Genomic DNA, 18,213 nt, shown 5'->3' with positions numbered 1-18,213 from the left:
TGGATGGACAGGCGGGGATTTGAACCATCGTTCTCCCGAATGCCAGATCACTATGTTAACCATTGCGCCCCCGCCCTCAGTGGAAATATTATAGAGAAATACACCTTGCGAGCTCATTGGTATACCAAGTAAACGGTATCAAGAGAATTTTATACAACCACAGCACGTAAGAAATTTATTCATGGGTGGTTTGCAAAACATCTATCTCGACTAGGAGAGATCGACGCACCTCTTTGTTCACGCAGAAACGAAGATATGTAATACATTATCTTGGAGTGTATCGAAAAGAAAGCCATGGTAGACGGTATACTAAAATCACTGAGATCTATGGGGTACAAAAGCCCGTAAGTCCGCTACTGCATTACCACTCTATTCGTGACGATAGGCATCCGAATTTATAAACTTCTGTACAAAGTTCTCTAAGAGCAGGAGTGTCCATTTAACCAGGCACTGTGAAGGTTTTAAGAGTGTTCCTCTGAGCTGGAGAAGACCTACAGTGCGAGACCACGTGAGAATACGAGATACCGAGGTGTCAACTTCATGACGGAGAACAACCGAAACGAGAAAAACGCAGCCTGTACACGTGACTAAAACAACCAAAATAAAATAGGCATACTCATTGTAGTGCGTACACGCAACTAATTTTAGTACAACTTTATCAAATATTACTGCTTATTTTGTAAATGAATTTGATTATTTTTCCTCTGTAATTACAGTAATATTGTTATTCATGTGTGTATATTGTTGTACGAAAAGACACTCAGAAATGACTATTGTTAATACGTGTTTGTAAATTATGGGTGGTAATATGGTCATGAAACGAAAAGCCAAAATAAAGAACAAAATCAATGCACTTAATTTCAATCTAAAACATGCATATCAACCACTTACTTGTACATGAGAGCGTAAATATCCGGTCTGGCTGTAATTTCCTTATATATTTCAACGAATCCTCTGCAGTCAAGTTGTCCCCTCTTTCCAGGGTTGTTCACGTAGTCATATTCCTGAAAATACAGAAAGAAATACAGCGATCATTAAGTGCATTGTAAATATCAAACAGAAAATATTAAGGATGTCACTAAACAACGTCAGAAAAGCAACATAGAAATGTACGAAGAAAAAAAAATCAGCCAAAATTTTTATTCATGTGGTGTAACATTGAATCATTGACTGTGACAACACCACAAGCTACTTGTACGGTGTGAACCTGAACTCCACAGATAAAACTTCGGAAGGTGTTTAGGAATATTTCCTGAGTGTTTCGGTATAAGGTACCTGTAGTCTCCGACGGCTCGTTACAAAGTAATAAGTAAGCTTGATTTATTCGGTTGACTACCCTAGTTACTTTTGTTTTTGTGGAATTAACCTCATATCAGTGAAAAATGCCTGTAATAGCTAATAAATAATATTTTCAACACTTAACACATGAGAGATGTCCCTTATGATCGGTCATCTTCCATACACTTTGTTTCTACATACCTTTGTCTCATGAGAAATCTTTGGTGTTATATCTGTGGCGCACTCATCGACTTCCACCACAGTCAAATATACAGGGTGTTACAAAAAGGTACGGCCAAACTTTCAGGAAACATTCCTCACACACAAAGAAAGAAAATATGTTATGTGGACATGCGTCCGGAAACGCTTACTTTCCATGTTTGAGTCATTTTATTACTTCTCTTCAAATCACATTAATCACACAGCAACAGAACGTACCAGCGTGACTTCAAACACTTCGTTACAGGAAATGTTCAAAATGTCCTCCGTTAGCGCGGATACATGCATCCGCCCTCCGTCGCATGGAATCCCTGATGCGCTGATGCAGCCCTGGAGAATGGCGTATTGTATCACAGCCGTCCACAATACGAGCACGAAGAGTCTCTACATTTGGTACCGGGGTTGCGTAGACAAGAGCTTTCAAATGCCCCCATAAATGAGAGTCAAGAGGGTTGAAGTCAGGAGAGCGTGGAGGCCATGGAATTGGTCCGCCTCTACGAATCCATCGGTCACCGAATCTGTTGTTGCGAAGCGTACGAACACTTCGACTGAAATGTGCAGGTGCTCCATCGTGCATGAACTACATGTTGTGACGTACTTGTATAGGCACATGTTCTAGCAGCACAGGTAGAGTATCCTGTATGAAATCATGGTAACGTGCTCCATTGAGCGTAGGTGGAAGAAAATGGGGCCCAATGAAGACATCACTAACAATGCCTGCCCAAACGTTCACAGCTAATCTGTGTTGATGACGTGATTGCACTTGCGAGCCGCGACTGCTACGGTCGCAGGTTCGAATCCTGCCTCGGGCATGGATGTGTGTGATGTCCTTAGGTTAGTTAGGTTTAGGTAGTTCTAAGTTCTAGGGGACTGATGACCACAGATGTTAAGTCCCATAGTGATCCGAGCCATTTTTAACAATTGCGTGTGGATTCTCGCCAGCCCACACATTTTGATTGTGAAAATTTACAATTTGATCACGTTGGAATGAAGCCTCATCCGTAAAGAGAGTATTTCCACTGAAATGAGGATTGACACTTTGTTGGATGAACCATTCACAGAAGTGTACCCGTGGAGGCTGATAGTGCCTGCACACGCTGTACATGGTACGGAAACAACTGGTTCTCCCGTAGCACTCTCCATACAGTGACGTGGTCAACGTTACCTTGTACAGTAGCAACTTCTCTGACGCTGACATTAGGGTTATCGTCAACTGCACGAAGAATTGCCTCGTCCATTGCAGGTGTCCTCGTCGTTCTAGGTCTTTCCCAGTCGCGAGTCATAGGCTGGAATGTTCCGTGCTCCCTAAGACGCCGATCAATTGCTTCGAACGTCTTCCTGTCGGGACACCTTCGTTCTGGAAATCTGTCTCGATACAAACGTACCGCGCCACGGCTATTGCCCCGTGCTAATCCATACATCAAATGGGCATCTGCCAACTCCGCATTTGTAAACATTGCACTGACTGGAAAACCACGTTCGTGATGAACACTAACCTGTTGATGCTACGTACTGATGTGCTTGATGCTAGTACTGTAGAGCAATGAGTCGCATGTCAACACAAGCACCGAAGTCAACATTACCTTCCTTCAATTGGGTCAACTGGTGATGAATCGAGGAAATACAGTACATACTGACGAAACTAAAATGAGCTCTAACTTGGAAATTAAGCGTTTCCGGACACATGTCCACTTAACATCTTTTCTTTATTTGTGTGTGAGGAATGTTTTCTGAAAGTATACAATCACGACACACACTAGCGACGGTAGCGCTCCAAGAGGTGATGAAGCAGACGGCACGTGAGTATTAAAGATAGTGCTTGTTTTTAATTATTTTCTACTTAATTTACGAAATAGTTGTTATATTTTTGCGTTCCATGGGCTAGTAAATAACCCAGAAACACGAATGGTTGTGAAACACATATAAAAACAGGTTAATCACACTGGCTCAGTACCAAAAGCTAAACCTTACTCATGAAGAAAATATACTTTCGAATATGTATATATTTGCAGCTTTCTCCACTGAGAGCAAGAGAATATAAATACATTTTTCATTCCTGAGAAGCTTATATTTCTGATGTTTTCTGTTGTTATTATCATAAACGCTTTACTTGACACCTAAAAATTTTTAATGGAATCTAATAATCGCCCGTTCTTACTCGACTTCCTAATGCACTAATATTTTTGTAAATGTAATTACTTTTTCTTCAAAAGCGAGTGTGTTCAGAAGATTCTTGCCGTTTGTGGCTCATATTTAGCAAAAATTGAGGAATTGGTTTCTGCTTTGTAGGTGAACAGTTTCATTGCTTTTGACGATTTATTATCACGTCCACATCGTTTCCTCTTAAGCTGCAGGTATGGTGGCTTATTTGGTACGATAAATGATCTTGGTATTACACTGAAGCGCCAAAGAAACTGTTATAGGCGTGCGTATTCAAATACAGAGATATCTAAACAGGCAGAATACGGCGCTGCGGTCGGCAACGTCTATATAAGACAACACGTGTCTGGCGCAATTGTTAGATCGGTTACTGCTGCTACATGGCAGGTTATCAACATTTAAGTGAGTTCGAAAGTGGTGTTATATTCGGCGCACGAGCGATGGGATACAGCATCTCCGAGGTAGCGATGAAGTGGGGATTTTCCCGTACGACCATTTCACGAGTGTACCATTAATATCAGGAATCTGGTAAAACATGATATCTCCGATATCGCTGCTGCCGGAAAAAGATCCTGCAAGAACGGGACCAACGAGGAAATGAAGAGAATCGTTCAACTTGACAGAAGTGTAACCCTTCCTCAAATTGCTACAGATTTAAATGCTTTGCCATCAAAAACCGTTAGCGTGCGAACCATTCAACGGAACATAATCGGTATGGGCTTTCGGAGCGCAAGACACACTCGTGTCCCCTTGATGACTGCACGACACATACTTTTACGTCTAGTCTGGGCCCGTCAGCACTGACAATGGGTTGTTGATGAATGGAAACATGCTGCCTGGTCGAACGAGTCTCGTTCAAATTGTATCGATCTGATGGCCGTGTACAGGTATGGAGACAACCTTATGAATCCACGGACCCTGCATGTCAGCAGGGGACTGTTCAAGATGTTGGAGGCTCTGTAACGGTATGTGGCGCGTGCATTTGGAGTGATGTGGGACCAATGATACGTCTAGATACGACTCAGAGTTGACACGTACGTAAGCATCCTGTATGACCACTTGCATCCATTCATGTTCATTTTGCATTCCGACGGATTCAGGCAATTCCAGCAGTAAAATGCGACACTCCACACGTTCAGAATTGCTAGAGAGTGGCTCCAGGAACACTCTCCTGAGATTAAACACTTCTGCTGGCCACCAAACTCCTCGGACATGAACATTATTGAGCATATCTGGGATGCCTTGCAACGTGCTGTTCAGAAGAGATCTCCACCCTCTCGTACTCTTACGGATTTATGGACAGCCCTGCAGGATTCGTGGTGTCATTACCCTCCAGCACTACTTCGGACATTAGTCGAGTCCATGCCACATCGTGTTGCGGCACTTCTGCGTACTCTCGTGGGCCCTGCACGATATTAGACAGGGGTACCAGTTTCTTTGGTTCTTCAGTGTATATTTCATATAGGTTTGCTACGTTCCACATTAACTGAGTTGGTGTACGGTGTAGCGAACAATACTCCGCTTTCTTGGATAGGTATACGACGACTTTCTGCAAAAGGTCTGGACTTCTGGTCTTTACTAGAAATTTTTTGTTATTAAAAGAGAACATTGTTCACTAAATAACCGATCGTTACAAGAGAGTCTGCAGCTCGTGGTCGTGCGGTAGCGTTCTCGCTTCCCGCGCCCGGGTTCCCGGGATCGATTCCCAGCGGGGTCAGGGATTTTCTCTGCCTCGTGATGACTGGGTGTTGTGTGCTGTCCTTAGATTAGTTAGGTTTAAGTAGTTCTAAGTTCTAGGGGACTGATTACCATAGATGTTAAGTCCCATAGTGCTCAGAGCCATTTGAACCTTTTTTTTTTTGTTTGTTGCAAGAGAATAATAGATCAACCGTTCTCAACGGACTTTTTTGCACCACCCAGAGTCCTTAGGAAACTAAACAATGTCGAATATAGTGTTATTTTTTAGTTATTGTGAATTTTTATGGTACTACATACACTCCCTATTGTAAAAACTATATCACAAATCATTATAAATGATAGTAATCGCACTCATCCGGGATCGTATTCAGAAGTGTCGATTGCTGACCTCTTGTGGCATTGCTATCGCAGTAGGTATCAAGAACGAGACGAAATGTCAAAAATGGTTCAAATAGCTCGCAACACTATGGGACTTAACATCTGAGGTCTTCAGTCCCCTAGACATAAAACTAATTAAACCTAACTAACCTAAGGACATCACACACATCCATGCCCCAGGCAGGATTCGAACCTGCGACCGTAGCAGTCTCGCGGTTCCGGACTTAAGCGCCTAGTACCGCTCGACCACAGCGGCCGGCAAACAGAACGTCACGACCGTTAAGTTAGAGCCGGCCGGGGTGGTCGAGCGGTTCTAGGCGCTACAGTCTAGAACCGCGTGACCGCTACGGTCGCAGGTTCGAATCCTGCGTCGGGCATGGAGGTGTGTGATGTCCTTAGGTTAGTTAAGCTTAAGTAGTTCTAAGTTCTAGGGGCTGATGACCTCATAAGTTAAGTCCCATAGTGCTCAGAGCCATTTGAACCATTTCGTTACGTTAGACTGTGCTTCCGCATACTCACGGTTGCTTCGGCTGCGCGAATGTATCTGTCTGTCTATGAACCGAGAGTGGCTTCGGCCACACGTCAAGCGAGGGTTTGGTCGCCACAGGTGGCTTGCCGCTTTGGACGAAAAAAAATTTGTCTGTCCCGTTTGCGCTGCTCTGAAGTGAAGGTGGGTTGTGCTCGTGTGTGATACGGTGTGCTAACGAGCGTGGCTGCATGAATATACACTGACAAGGACACCATTATATCAATTAGTCACCGATTTTGATGAGTCTTTGACATGGTAGAGGGGCCTGTCCCGAGTATCGGACTGGCGGCTTTTCATACGACGGCACCTAGTTTCCGAGAAAATCGATGTTGAAGTTTTATGCGTACCTACTCGTAACGTCCGCCATATTTCGACCGAGGGAGCGTAGCGCAGTGGCTGAGGTTCACGGCTACCAGGCTGGCGGTGCGGATTATCCAACGTGGTGAGGTTTATTGCTACAGGCAGGTTAAAATTTCCACGAAAAAAATTTAAAATGCTCCCGACTTGCTAAAGACTAGTAGAGAAATCGCTTTGAGAGAAGATCCCGTAAAAAATACATTTTTCAATTTTTCAAGAATTTAGTGCACCAGCTTTCACAGGAATGATCTAGTACGCATTGTTCGCGTCGAAGTTGATCGAAGAAAGAACAATCTTCCTCAATTTAAACGAAATGAACGAAATGTGTTTTGTGGCATCGTTTCTAAAAACGCACGTGGCTGCAAGGCTTGGTACGATACGAATATGTTACTTCTAGAACAAACACCATTCGGAATTCTGATCAAATACAACAAGCGATAACATAACTCGAAGGTGAGAAGCATAATCGCCACGCTTGCTTCAGAACGGATTGGCAAACTGCAAAAGTAATATCCAACAAATGGGTCCCAGCTGGAGATGTGAAAGACAAGGACAGTCTACTAGAAGAGGTCAGTGAATATGTCTACCTTGGCCAGATTATAAATATGAAGGGAGACATAAGGCCAGAAATCTATCGACGCATCAAACTTGGCTGGCAAGCATTTGGGAAGAATTCAAAAGTATTCAGATCAAAAATGCCAGTAATTCTGAAGAAAGCAGTATTTGATCAATGCATTCTTCTTGTGATGACGTATGGCCGCGAGACATGGACACTGAACTCATTGACAAAAGGGAAACTTAGGACAGCACAGAGAGCCATGGAGAGATCAATGCTGGGCTATACAAGAAAGGACAGGAAAAGGGCAGATGACATCCGGTCTGTGACGAAGGTTAACGACATCTTAGAGAGAGGAGGTTCCTTGAAATGGCAGTGGGCTGGCCACGTCGCAAGAAGAAAAGACAACAGATGGACGAAGCTAGTACTGGAGTGGAGTCCGAGAGAGCACCGGAGGCCTAGAGGAAGACCACCAAACAGATGGGACAAAGACATCAAGAAGATCGCTGGTAACACCTGGCAGAGAACTGCCCAAGACCGTCCCACTTGGAGAAGACTTCTGAAAGCCTACCTGAATCCACGACTCGAAGAGGCCACATCATCTAATGATTGAATTGGCTGATGATGATGATGATGATGATGATGATAACAAGCGATAAGCGATAGCGAGTAAGACGGTTCTGCAATCTATTCTGTAACAAATGTAGAACACGTTTCAAGAATGTTTCATGTAATGATTGATTCATTAATGAAATTGCTACGGCGAAAATGACACCGTATGAGAAATTTTCCGTGACATATACTGTTTAATGATGTTCCGTACGATGAAACTGATAAAGGCGTACTGAGGCAAGTTTGGAAACAATAGTGCCAACATGGTAGTGGGGAACCTTAACCACTGCGCTGCGTTCGCTTGCTTGAAACATGACGAACATTACAGGTGTAGCAAGCACTTAGGAAGCTTCATAATGGATTTCCTCGGAACAGAAACTAGGAGCCGTCGGTTGAATAGCCGCTAGCCGGGTATTCAGGACAGGACTCTCTACAACATACTGAAGTTTCCTGAGAATTAGTTGTTAACAATGTCTGATGGTCCCATTCTAAGAAGGAGGGAGCCATGCGTGAAAGCAGGAATGGGCTTATATTGACTAAGTGGTGTTAACAAGCATATACATCTCCACTCTGTTCGTCCATTGTGCAACACAAGATAATGTGTTTCTTTATTTCACAACCTGCCGAACTAAAACAGAAAAATGTGGTGCTTAGGCAATGTTTTCGAATGAGTACCTGAGTGAAAGTCGCAGTTGTGATTAGTGCGTCGCAAATCCCGTTTTGTTTACGTGCTATTTCTCATTTGTGATCGGGTTTAGCAAGGTGATCTTATTCATCAAAATATTTTTCATTTTATTTCATTTTTTATTTTTTTTTATACCCAAGTTATGAAGTAGGTCTATGTCCCGAGAGCACAACTTGAGTCATTTAACATTAATCTGATTGTTCTATGGAGAATTCTTTTGCTTTCTAGACAAAATAATAAACCCTGAGGTTACGGGAAAATGTCTTTTCTTTACTTCTGCTTCGTTCCTTTCACTGCTTTAATTAAATGAACTACAACTTACGAAGATGGTAGTACTGAATAACCATGACGTTTGCACTGTCGCCTTATGCAGATGTAATTACAGAAATATTCTCGATCTCTGATTCGATTGATATTTCAATTTGGAACCACTTCTGCTATGAGCAGTTAATTCAAATATCACGGTTTCTGAGAATTAATAAATTATTTTCTGATTACGGAAGGTAAGTTCACTTCGAGTGTCTCTGGGTAACAGCGGTTTTGTAGACTCGTTATGTTTCGTGACTGCGTTGCATTTCGTGTGGATCATTTCAGATGTCAAAAGAATTTCCATTACGTAACGCATGTGTGCCTGTGGCGAATCATTCCTGAGGACAGACAGATCGCTTAATAATATTAAATACTTTGGACTTTAGTCACAGCAATTTCAAGTGGAATTTAAATGTCCACTGCCACTAGCGAAGACACAACCAGTGTAACAGAAATCACACACACAGAGTAATGCAACAACCTTCAAATGATGGAAAAGTACTGAGATGTGGTTGCCTTTGCTGCGAGAACAGCGTAACTGAGCCACCCTACAGCTGCACTGAGTGTATCCATACACGTGGTGTCTGTCGGCCGATTCTCCATCAGTAAACCCACCCATATTGCTGCCAGCGTGCAACTAACGCTGAAGGGAAGAAAATGCTAGCTTAAGGGTGAAGAGTGGATAGTCTACATCTTCATCTACATACATACTCCGCAATCCACTATACGGTGCGTGGCGGAGGGTACCTCGTACCACAACTAGCATCTTCTCTCCCTGTTCCACTCCCAAACAGAAAGAGGGAAAAATGACTGCCTATATGCCTCTGCACGAGCCCTAATCTCTCTTATCTTATCTTTGTGGTCTTTCCGCGAAATGTAAGTTGGCGGCAGTAAAATTGTACTGCAGTCAGCCTCAAATGCTGGTTCTCTAAATTTCCTCAGTAGTGGTTCACGAAAAGAACGCCTCCTTTCCTCTGGAGACTCCCACCCGAGTTCCTGAAGCATTTCCCTAACACTCGCGTGATGATCAAACCTACCAGTAACAAATCTAGCAGCCCGCCTCTGAATTGCTTTTATGTCCTCCCTCAATCCGACCTGATAGGGATCCCAAACGCTCGAGCAGTACTCAAGAATAGGTCGTATTAGTGTTTTATAAGCGGTCTCCTTTACAGATGAACCACATCTTCCCAAAATTCTACCAATGAACCGAAGACGACTATCCGCCTTCCCCACAACTGCCGTTACATGCTTGTCCCACTTCATATCGCTCTGCAATGTTACGCCCAAATATTTAATCGACGTGACTGTGTCAAGCGCTACAGTACTAATGGAGCTGTCAAACATTACAGGGTTCTTTTTCCTATTCATATGCATTAATTTACATTTATCTATATTTAGAGTTAGCTGCCATTCTTTACACCAATCACAAATCCTGTCCAAGTCATCTTGTATCCTGCTACAGTCACTCAACGACGACACCACAGCATCATCAGCAAACAGCCGCACATTGCTATCCACTCCATCCAAAAGATCATTTATGTAGATACAAAACAACAGCGGACCTACCACACTTCCCTGGGGCACTCCAGATGATACCCTCACCTCCGATGAACACTCACCATCGAGGACAACGTACTGGGTTCTATTACTTAAGAAGTCCCCGTAGCTCAGTGGTCAGTGCGTCTGTCAGCTGTGCAGAGGATCCAGGTTAGATTTCTGGTGCTGCCAGGGATTTTTCCTCAGTGAAAGGACAGAAACGGACTCGTGACGCCAACTGACGACCAGCTTGAGTGAAAAAACAGAGATCCCCCCCCCCCCCCCGACCATCATATCACATCGAATGACGCCAATGGTCAGGTTGCACTCGGCGAGTGTTAGCCCGCTTGGGAGCGAGTTATGGCGACACGCGTGGATAGTGAGAGATAACGCTAGGAGCAAGTAGAGACGCGTATAGTGCGTTGGCGCGGGACAGCGCGCAGTTTTCTAACTTCACAGATTCAAATGGGGCCACGCAGATTGGGACGCGACACGATGGGGACACGACAGGAGGCTGCGCCACGTCGCGCAGTGTTATGGTTATTGCACAGCTTCTCGCATCGCGTGCCACGCGAGCACTACGGAAGGGGTGAGGCGGGGAGGGGGAAGCAGTCCTGCTATATGCGCTCTTCGACACTGCAAATATGGGCAGTGGTAGTATTGGACATCCGAAAAATATAGCCTTACTGTATACTGAATTTTATTGTCATTGAGTTGTGTTTCGTTTTTCGCAATTCAAGCGATCCATCGTTTTTCGTTAGTACACTATATTTTTCAGTTATTACATTTTTTTGGTTTCTTCTTTTGTCAAGAACAATGCACAGTTCAATAACTGGTGAGCCCTAAGCCAGTGGGATTATATTTTCTGCCGCCACAAAGTTTTCAGATAGCAAAAAAGGACAGACGAGGGTAGTGAATAAGGAAGTAAGGAATCTTACAAAATCATGTGATCTAAAACACGGTTATCTACCGGGTGATCAAAAAGTCAGTATAAATTTGAAAACTGAGTAAATCACGGAATAATGTAGAGAGGTACAAATTGACGCACATGCTTGGATTGACATGGGGTTTTATTAGAACCAAAAAAATACAAAAAGTTCAAAAAATGTCCGACAGATGGCGCTTGCCGGTCGGGGTGGCCGAGCGGTTCTAGGCGCTACAGTCTGGAACCGCGCAACCGCTACGGTCGCAGGTTCGAATCCTGCCTCGGGCATGGATGTGTCTGATGTCCTTAGGTTAGTTACGTTTAAGTAGTTTTAAGTTCTAGGGGACTGATGACCTCAGAAGTTAAGTCCCATAGTGCTCAGAGACATTTGAACCATTTTTAGATGGCGCTTCATTTGATCAGAATAGCAATAATTAGCATAACAAAGTAAGACAAATCAAAGATGATGTTCTTTACAGGAAATGCTCAATGTGTCCACCATCATTCCTCAACAATAGCTGTAGTCGAGAAATTATGTTGTGAACAGCACTGTAAAGCATGTCCGGAGTTATGGTGAGGCATTGCCGTCGGATGTTGTCTTTCAGCAGCCCTAGAGATGTCGGTCGATCACGATACACTTACGACTTCAGGTAACCCCAAAGCCAATAATCGCACGGACTGAGATCTGGGGACCTGGGAGGCCAAGCATGACGAAAGTGGCGGCTGAGCACACGATCACCACCAAACGACGCCATCTGTCGGACATTTTGTGAACTTAGTTTTTTTTTTGGTTCTAATAAAACCTCATGTCATTCCAAGCATGTGTGTCAATTTTTACCTCTCTGTCTACTTTATTCCGTGGTTTATTAAGTTTTCAAATTTATACTGACTTTTTGATCACCCGGTATTTCCTGTCTGTTATGCTGGCGTATTTCTACGATCTGTTACAAAAAGTCGAAAAGGGGTAATTTCCAAAGGTACGACACATTTATGCTTCTGGAAAAAAGCATCCACTACCTGAAGTACGTAATTTTCACTGTCATTACTTGGACATGGATGTAATAACAGACATTATACTAGGTACATATGAACATCACATTTCCACTGCAAGCTAGAAACAGTCAAGAAGCCCTCACTAATAGCAATGTTTTAATTGGGTCATCGTGACGAGACAAAGCATTTCAGTGGTTGCATACATACTACCAGCATTAATAAACTAATTATACAACAGGCTACACAAATGAAGAAGTGGTCAATATTATTTTGTAAGTAAGAGTATCCTGAAAGAGTGTTGTTACTTGTTATATTTAATTTGTGGAAATGTATTGCTTACAAAAGCCGACCCACATTCATGACAATTTTTTTCGAATGACATGAACTCCCCTCCCCCCCCTCCCCCACACCCCAAGCCCCACATGGCTAGCTTTTGCATTCCTGTCGAGTGTATTATCATGTTGTGCAGTCGATGAATAATTTACTTTTCACAATGGAAAAAGAAAAGTTAATAGAGACAGTACGAAATGCAGAGATCTTAATGATACCTTTTGCATCGGGGGAGAGGGGGACGGGTTCGAAAATAAAATACTTAGATACATGGGTGCAACACTTTTATAATTCCTTAAAAAAAGAAAATGGCTGACAGTGATCATCACTTATCTCAAAATTACTGACAGTTTTTGTTCAGATGCAATCGGCTCCTGTGCATTGCAGCCATTTGAGTCAATGGTGTGTTATATGATTCCATGCACTTCAGAAAACTGCCTTCTAGTCATTTTGAAGTAATTTGTAAGATCAGCATCACTCAACTTAGTGATAGTTTGAAACTGATCTTAGTCATAGTTTGAAACTGACCTAAGTCATAGTCTGAAACTCAAAATGGTTGAAATGGCTCTGAGCACTATGGGACTCAACATCTGAGGTCATCAGTCCCCTAGAACTTAGAACTACTTAAACCTAACTAACCGAAGGACATCACACACATCCATGCCCGAGGCAGGATTCGAACCTGCGACCGTAGCAGTCACGCTGTTCCGGACTGAAGTGCCTAGAACCGCACTGCCACCGCGGCCGGCAGTCTGAAACTGTCCACATCTTTTCCATTATAACAAAATATACTTCTTTGATGATTTGAATTTTTTATTCGAGAAGAAATAAAAGCTTTGAGGTTCGCCGATGACCTTGTAATTCTGTCAGAGACAGCAAAGGACTTGGAAGAGCAGTTGAACGGAATGGACAGTGTCTTGATAGGAGGATATAAGATGAACATCAACGAAAGCAAAACGAGGATCATGGAATGTAGTCGAATTAAGTCGGGTGATGCTGAGGGAAATGAGACACTTAAAGTATTAAAGGAGTTTTGCTATTTGGGGAGCAAAATAACTGATGATGGTCGAAGTAGAGAGGATACAAAGTGTAGACTGGCAATGGCAAGGAAAGCGTTTCTGAAGAAGAGAAATTTGTTAACATCGAGTATGGATTTAAGTGTCAGGAAGTCGTTTCTGAAAGTATTTGTATGGAGTGTAGCCATGTAGGGAAGTGAAACGTGGACAATAAATAGTTTGGACAAGAAGAGAATAGAAGCTTTCGAAACGTGGTGCTACAGAAGAATGTTGAAGATTAGGTGGGTAGATCACATAACTAATGAGGAGGTATTGAATAGGATTGGGGAGAAGAGAAGTTTGTGGCACAACTTGACTAGAAGAAGGGATCGGTTGGTAGGACATGTCCTGAGGCATCAAGGGATCACAAATTTAGCATTGGAGGGCAGCGTGGAGGGTAAAAATCGTAGAGGGAGACGAAGAGATGAATACACTAAGCAGATTCAGAAGGATGTAGGTTGCAGTAGGTACTGGGAGATGAAGGAGCTTGCACTGGATAGATTAGCATGAAGAGCTGCATCAAACCAGTCTCAGGACTGAAGACCACCACAACAACAACATTTTTTAATGAATAAAGCGACACTTTGTCTTCACTATTAGTATCGGAATCCGTTTCTGATGTCAAGTCTAACGGTAATAACTCTTATTTGCGAATTACACATTTTCAGTTCGACAAGAAATAGGTCAGCAACTGTCATCTGGTACGTGCACGTTACCCTGACTGAAGAGTGCACTCTTCATACGTGTCTCTATATGTGCAGGTCTGCACGACATGTGTGGAACATGCACGTTGCGCAGTAAAATCGTATCACGTTACAAGTGCTATACGCGTCTCAGTGTGCACTTAGCCTACTGAGATGCGGAGACATTCTTTGCCGGCGCCAGTTGGCGACACGCTGTACTGACAGAACTGGGGCACACACCTTGTAATCTTTATCAAACAATTTTACAGACTCTAGGTGCTAGAACAATTGGATTTTTGTTTTTGTTGTAGCTTTACGTACCACGTTTATGATGAAGTGATCAAGATCTCGCTGATCATCATGTTTATTATGATATTCACATTTAAATAGACAATTAACAAAATTCGAAAAGTTTGCAGTAAAAATAGGGATCACTGTGATTTTGTGTTTGGTGCATATTACACCATATGAGGCTGCGTATGAAATTTAGCTAACATATTGAATTTTTCTTTAGACTTGAGAGAGGGTAATGGATTTTATGCAGTGCTTTTACTTCCGATCATACGTCCACAAGATTGAAATTATACATAACATCTCCAATTTCTCCTAAACCGTTCAAGATATCGAAATGAGATTTTGGCAAATGACAGCACGCAAGGAGAAGACTATTTTACCAAATAGTTAACTCATGGAACGGTCTTATCTACGGCGATGTAGCACAAGCTGTACTTTTTAATTTTTCACTTCAGTAGAGTAAGAGTCATCGACAGCTAGTAAAAAGAGAATTTATGGGTATGAAAGTAAACATGATATTTCTTCTCTTATATCACTAAAAACCGACACAGTGAAGTTTTCTGTAAGATATTGACCTCTCTGGTCTCCAGTCACTTGTTTAATGAGACACACTGTTTCAGGATTCTGTTGCAATAGTTACTACAAGATGGGTTTGTGCAAATTATAGTGTCGTTTATCAAAAGAAGCACCATCAAACCTGTCAACAAGGGAAACGTTGCCGTTACTCTCAATGATGAGGTTTCTTCACACAAAAATAAATTATCAATTATGTTACACTTCTGGAGGAGTTCTCAAAACCCATCGTATTTTTAATAGTGAACGACTGGAATGGAAACTTACTGAAGGATTTTCTTCTGTTTTTCATCTGAGAGATATTAAAGTAATGATTAGTGTTCGATTGAGGTGGAGTGATCCACACATGGTACATGCAAGGGGCTGGTTACTCACCTATGTCTTGCCAAAATGACGCTGTTAGATACGCACATAAAAGAGTTATTACTGAGGAAGGTAAGCAGTTGATCCACTGCACATGCCAATGGTTAGCTCATTGTCAGCAACAGAGAAGTAATGCGTGTGACAGGATTGTCGAAGAGAGCCAGCTGTTTCTTGTGAGGGGAATCATGTCATTTAAAAATATTGTTATAAATGTAGGCTTGCCTTGGTCAGCAATACATTTCAGCAAATTAAGTATATCAAATAATACACACTTTCAGGATACTCATACTTTCGAAATAATACTAACCACAGTCTTAATTTTTGCAACCTGTTGTATAATTAGTTTATTGGTGCTGATTCCGTGTATACAACTACAAGTATGATATTTTTTGACACTACTTGCTAATTAAAACATAGTCGTTCATGGGGGTTTCTCGACTGTTTCTAGCTCACAGCGAAATGTGATGTCCGCGTGCATGTAGTATATATAATCTCTTATTACATCCATATCCAAATAATCACAGTGAATCTTATATACTTCAGATGTAGGATGCTGTTTACAAGGAGCACAATTTGGATAAACCTGTGGAAATTCCCACTTTTCGACTTCTAGTAACATCGTACAGTTACACCAGTATAATAGGCAGGGCATAGACGACTTTGTTTCACTGTACCGTATTTAAAATTTCCTGCCTTGCTTCTTGATTACATAATTTTATAATATTCCTTACTATTCTATTACCTTTACGATGAAACGTCTATCTCGTCTTGCAATGTCAAGACATTCGGGAGGTAGAAGATGTAATCCCAGAGGTTAATGGCTCAGCAGTCATTAAACTTTGCACTGTTCTTGATTAATAAAAACAACAACGAAACAAAAAAGCATAAATATGCAGATAAAAGTAGTCGAAAAATGTAACGTGCTAATGAAAAAAACCAAGAGCTTCATCTACATCTACATCTACATGGATGCTCTGCAAATCACATTTAAGTGCCTGGCAGAGGGTTCATCGAACCACCTTCACAATTCTCTGTTATTCCAATCTCGTATAGCGCGTGGAGAGAACGAACATTCATATCTTTCCGTACGAGATCTGCTTTCCCTTATTTTATCGTGGTTATCGTTCCTCCCTATGTAGGTCGGTGTCAACAAAATATTTTCGCATTCGGAGGACAAAGTTAGTGACTGGAATTTGGTGAGAAGATTCCGTCGCAACGAAAAACGCCTTTCTTTTAATTATGTCCAGCCCAAATCCTGTATAATTTCTGTGACAATCTCTGCCATATTTCGCGATAACACAAAACGTGCTGCCCTTCTTTGAACTTTTTCGATGTATACCGTCAGTCCTATCTGGTATGGATCCCACACTGCGCAGCAGTATTCTAGAAGAGGACTGACAAGCATAGTGCAGGCAGTCTCCTTAGTAGATCCGTTACATTCTCTAAGTTTCCTGCCAATAAAAGGCAGTCTTTGGTTAGCCTTCCCCTCGACATTTTCTACGTGTTACTTCCAATTTAATTTGTTCGTAATTGTAATACCTAGGAATTTAGTTGAATTTAAGGCTTTTAGATTAGACTGATTTATCGTGTAACCGAAAAACGAAAATACTACTCAAGTGAGAATGAAGTTGAGCAGTAAGGCAATGTTTTTCTGTTGGCAAATACTACCACTGCCCACATGCACGGTGTCGAATGGGGCGTATGGCAGGTCTGCTTTGCCAATCCCCGTCTCAGCTCTCCCATAGTGGCTCGTGGCGCGGGAAACTGCCATAACGACAACGTCACGTGACAAGGCGCAAGCGCGTGTCGCATCACCGTCGCATCCCGTACCACCGCGTCGCGTGCCAATTTGTGCTGTCCCACTTGCTCATTTTAAGTTACATAAATGCGCGCTGCCCTGTGTATCACCGACGCGGTATGCGCATCTGAAACAGAGGTGCGCGTAGAGCGTGTGGTGCAGCGCAGGGCAGCGCAAATCTTTGTAACATTAACAGGTTCCAGTGGATCAGCGCAAAATCGGGAGCGACGCGATGGCGACGCAATGGTGACGCGACACGCGCCTGCAGCAGGTCGCGTGGCGTTGTGGTTGTTGCACAGTTTCTCGCTCTGCATGCCACTATGGGAGAGCTGAGACGGGGAGTGGCAAAGCAGACCTGCCATATGCCCCATTCGACACCGTGCATAGCACTATGCGTAGGTAAGGTGGAGTGGGTGAAATCGGTCGTCCCATATTCTCCCTTCGGCACCACGCATATGAGCGATGGTAGTATCGGCCTTCCAAAAAATATTACCTTACTGCTGAACCTTATTTTCACTGAGTAACGTTTCGTTTTCGCTATTAAAGCTCTCGATCATTTTTCTTTAGTGCATTATATTTTTCAGTTACTTATATCTGTATAGTTTCGTTATTATGCTTCGTTATTGTTCTTCTTTTGTCAGGAACAATGGATAATTCAGTTACTGGTGAGCCATTAGTCACTGGGATTATAGACTGAAGCACCAAAGAAACAGGTATAGGCATGCGTATTCATATACAGAGATATGTAAACAGGTAGAATACGGCGCTGAGGTCGGCAACGCCTATGTAAGACAACATGTGTCTGGCGCAGTTGTTAGGTCGGTTACTGCTGCTACAATGGCATATTATCAAGATTTCAGTGGGTTTGAACGTGGTGTTAGT

The 18,213-nt window shown here is 42.6% G+C and overlaps 1 protein-coding gene across 1 annotated transcript in view; it reads right to left on the bottom strand.

Moving 5' to 3' along the window:
• Positions 1–18,213, bottom strand: part of LOC126470611 (inactive phospholipase C-like protein 2) — a 725,325-nt gene that overhangs the window by 467,674 nt on the left and 239,438 nt on the right. The window contains exon 4 of the mRNA XM_050098565.1: positions 892–1,004. Coding sequence (XP_049954522.1) covers positions 892–1,004 — 113 coding nt within the window. The remainder of the gene's footprint in view (positions 1–891; positions 1,005–18,213) is intronic.

This window comes from Schistocerca serialis, chromosome 3 (assembly GCF_023864345.2).
Source record: "Schistocerca serialis cubense isolate TAMUIC-IGC-003099 chromosome 3, iqSchSeri2.2, whole genome shotgun sequence".
Classification (NCBI taxonomy): domain Eukaryota; kingdom Metazoa; phylum Arthropoda; class Insecta; order Orthoptera; family Acrididae; genus Schistocerca; species Schistocerca serialis.
The sequence above is the reverse complement of the archived record's forward strand: the minus strand, read 5'-3'. Positions and strand labels throughout refer to the sequence as shown.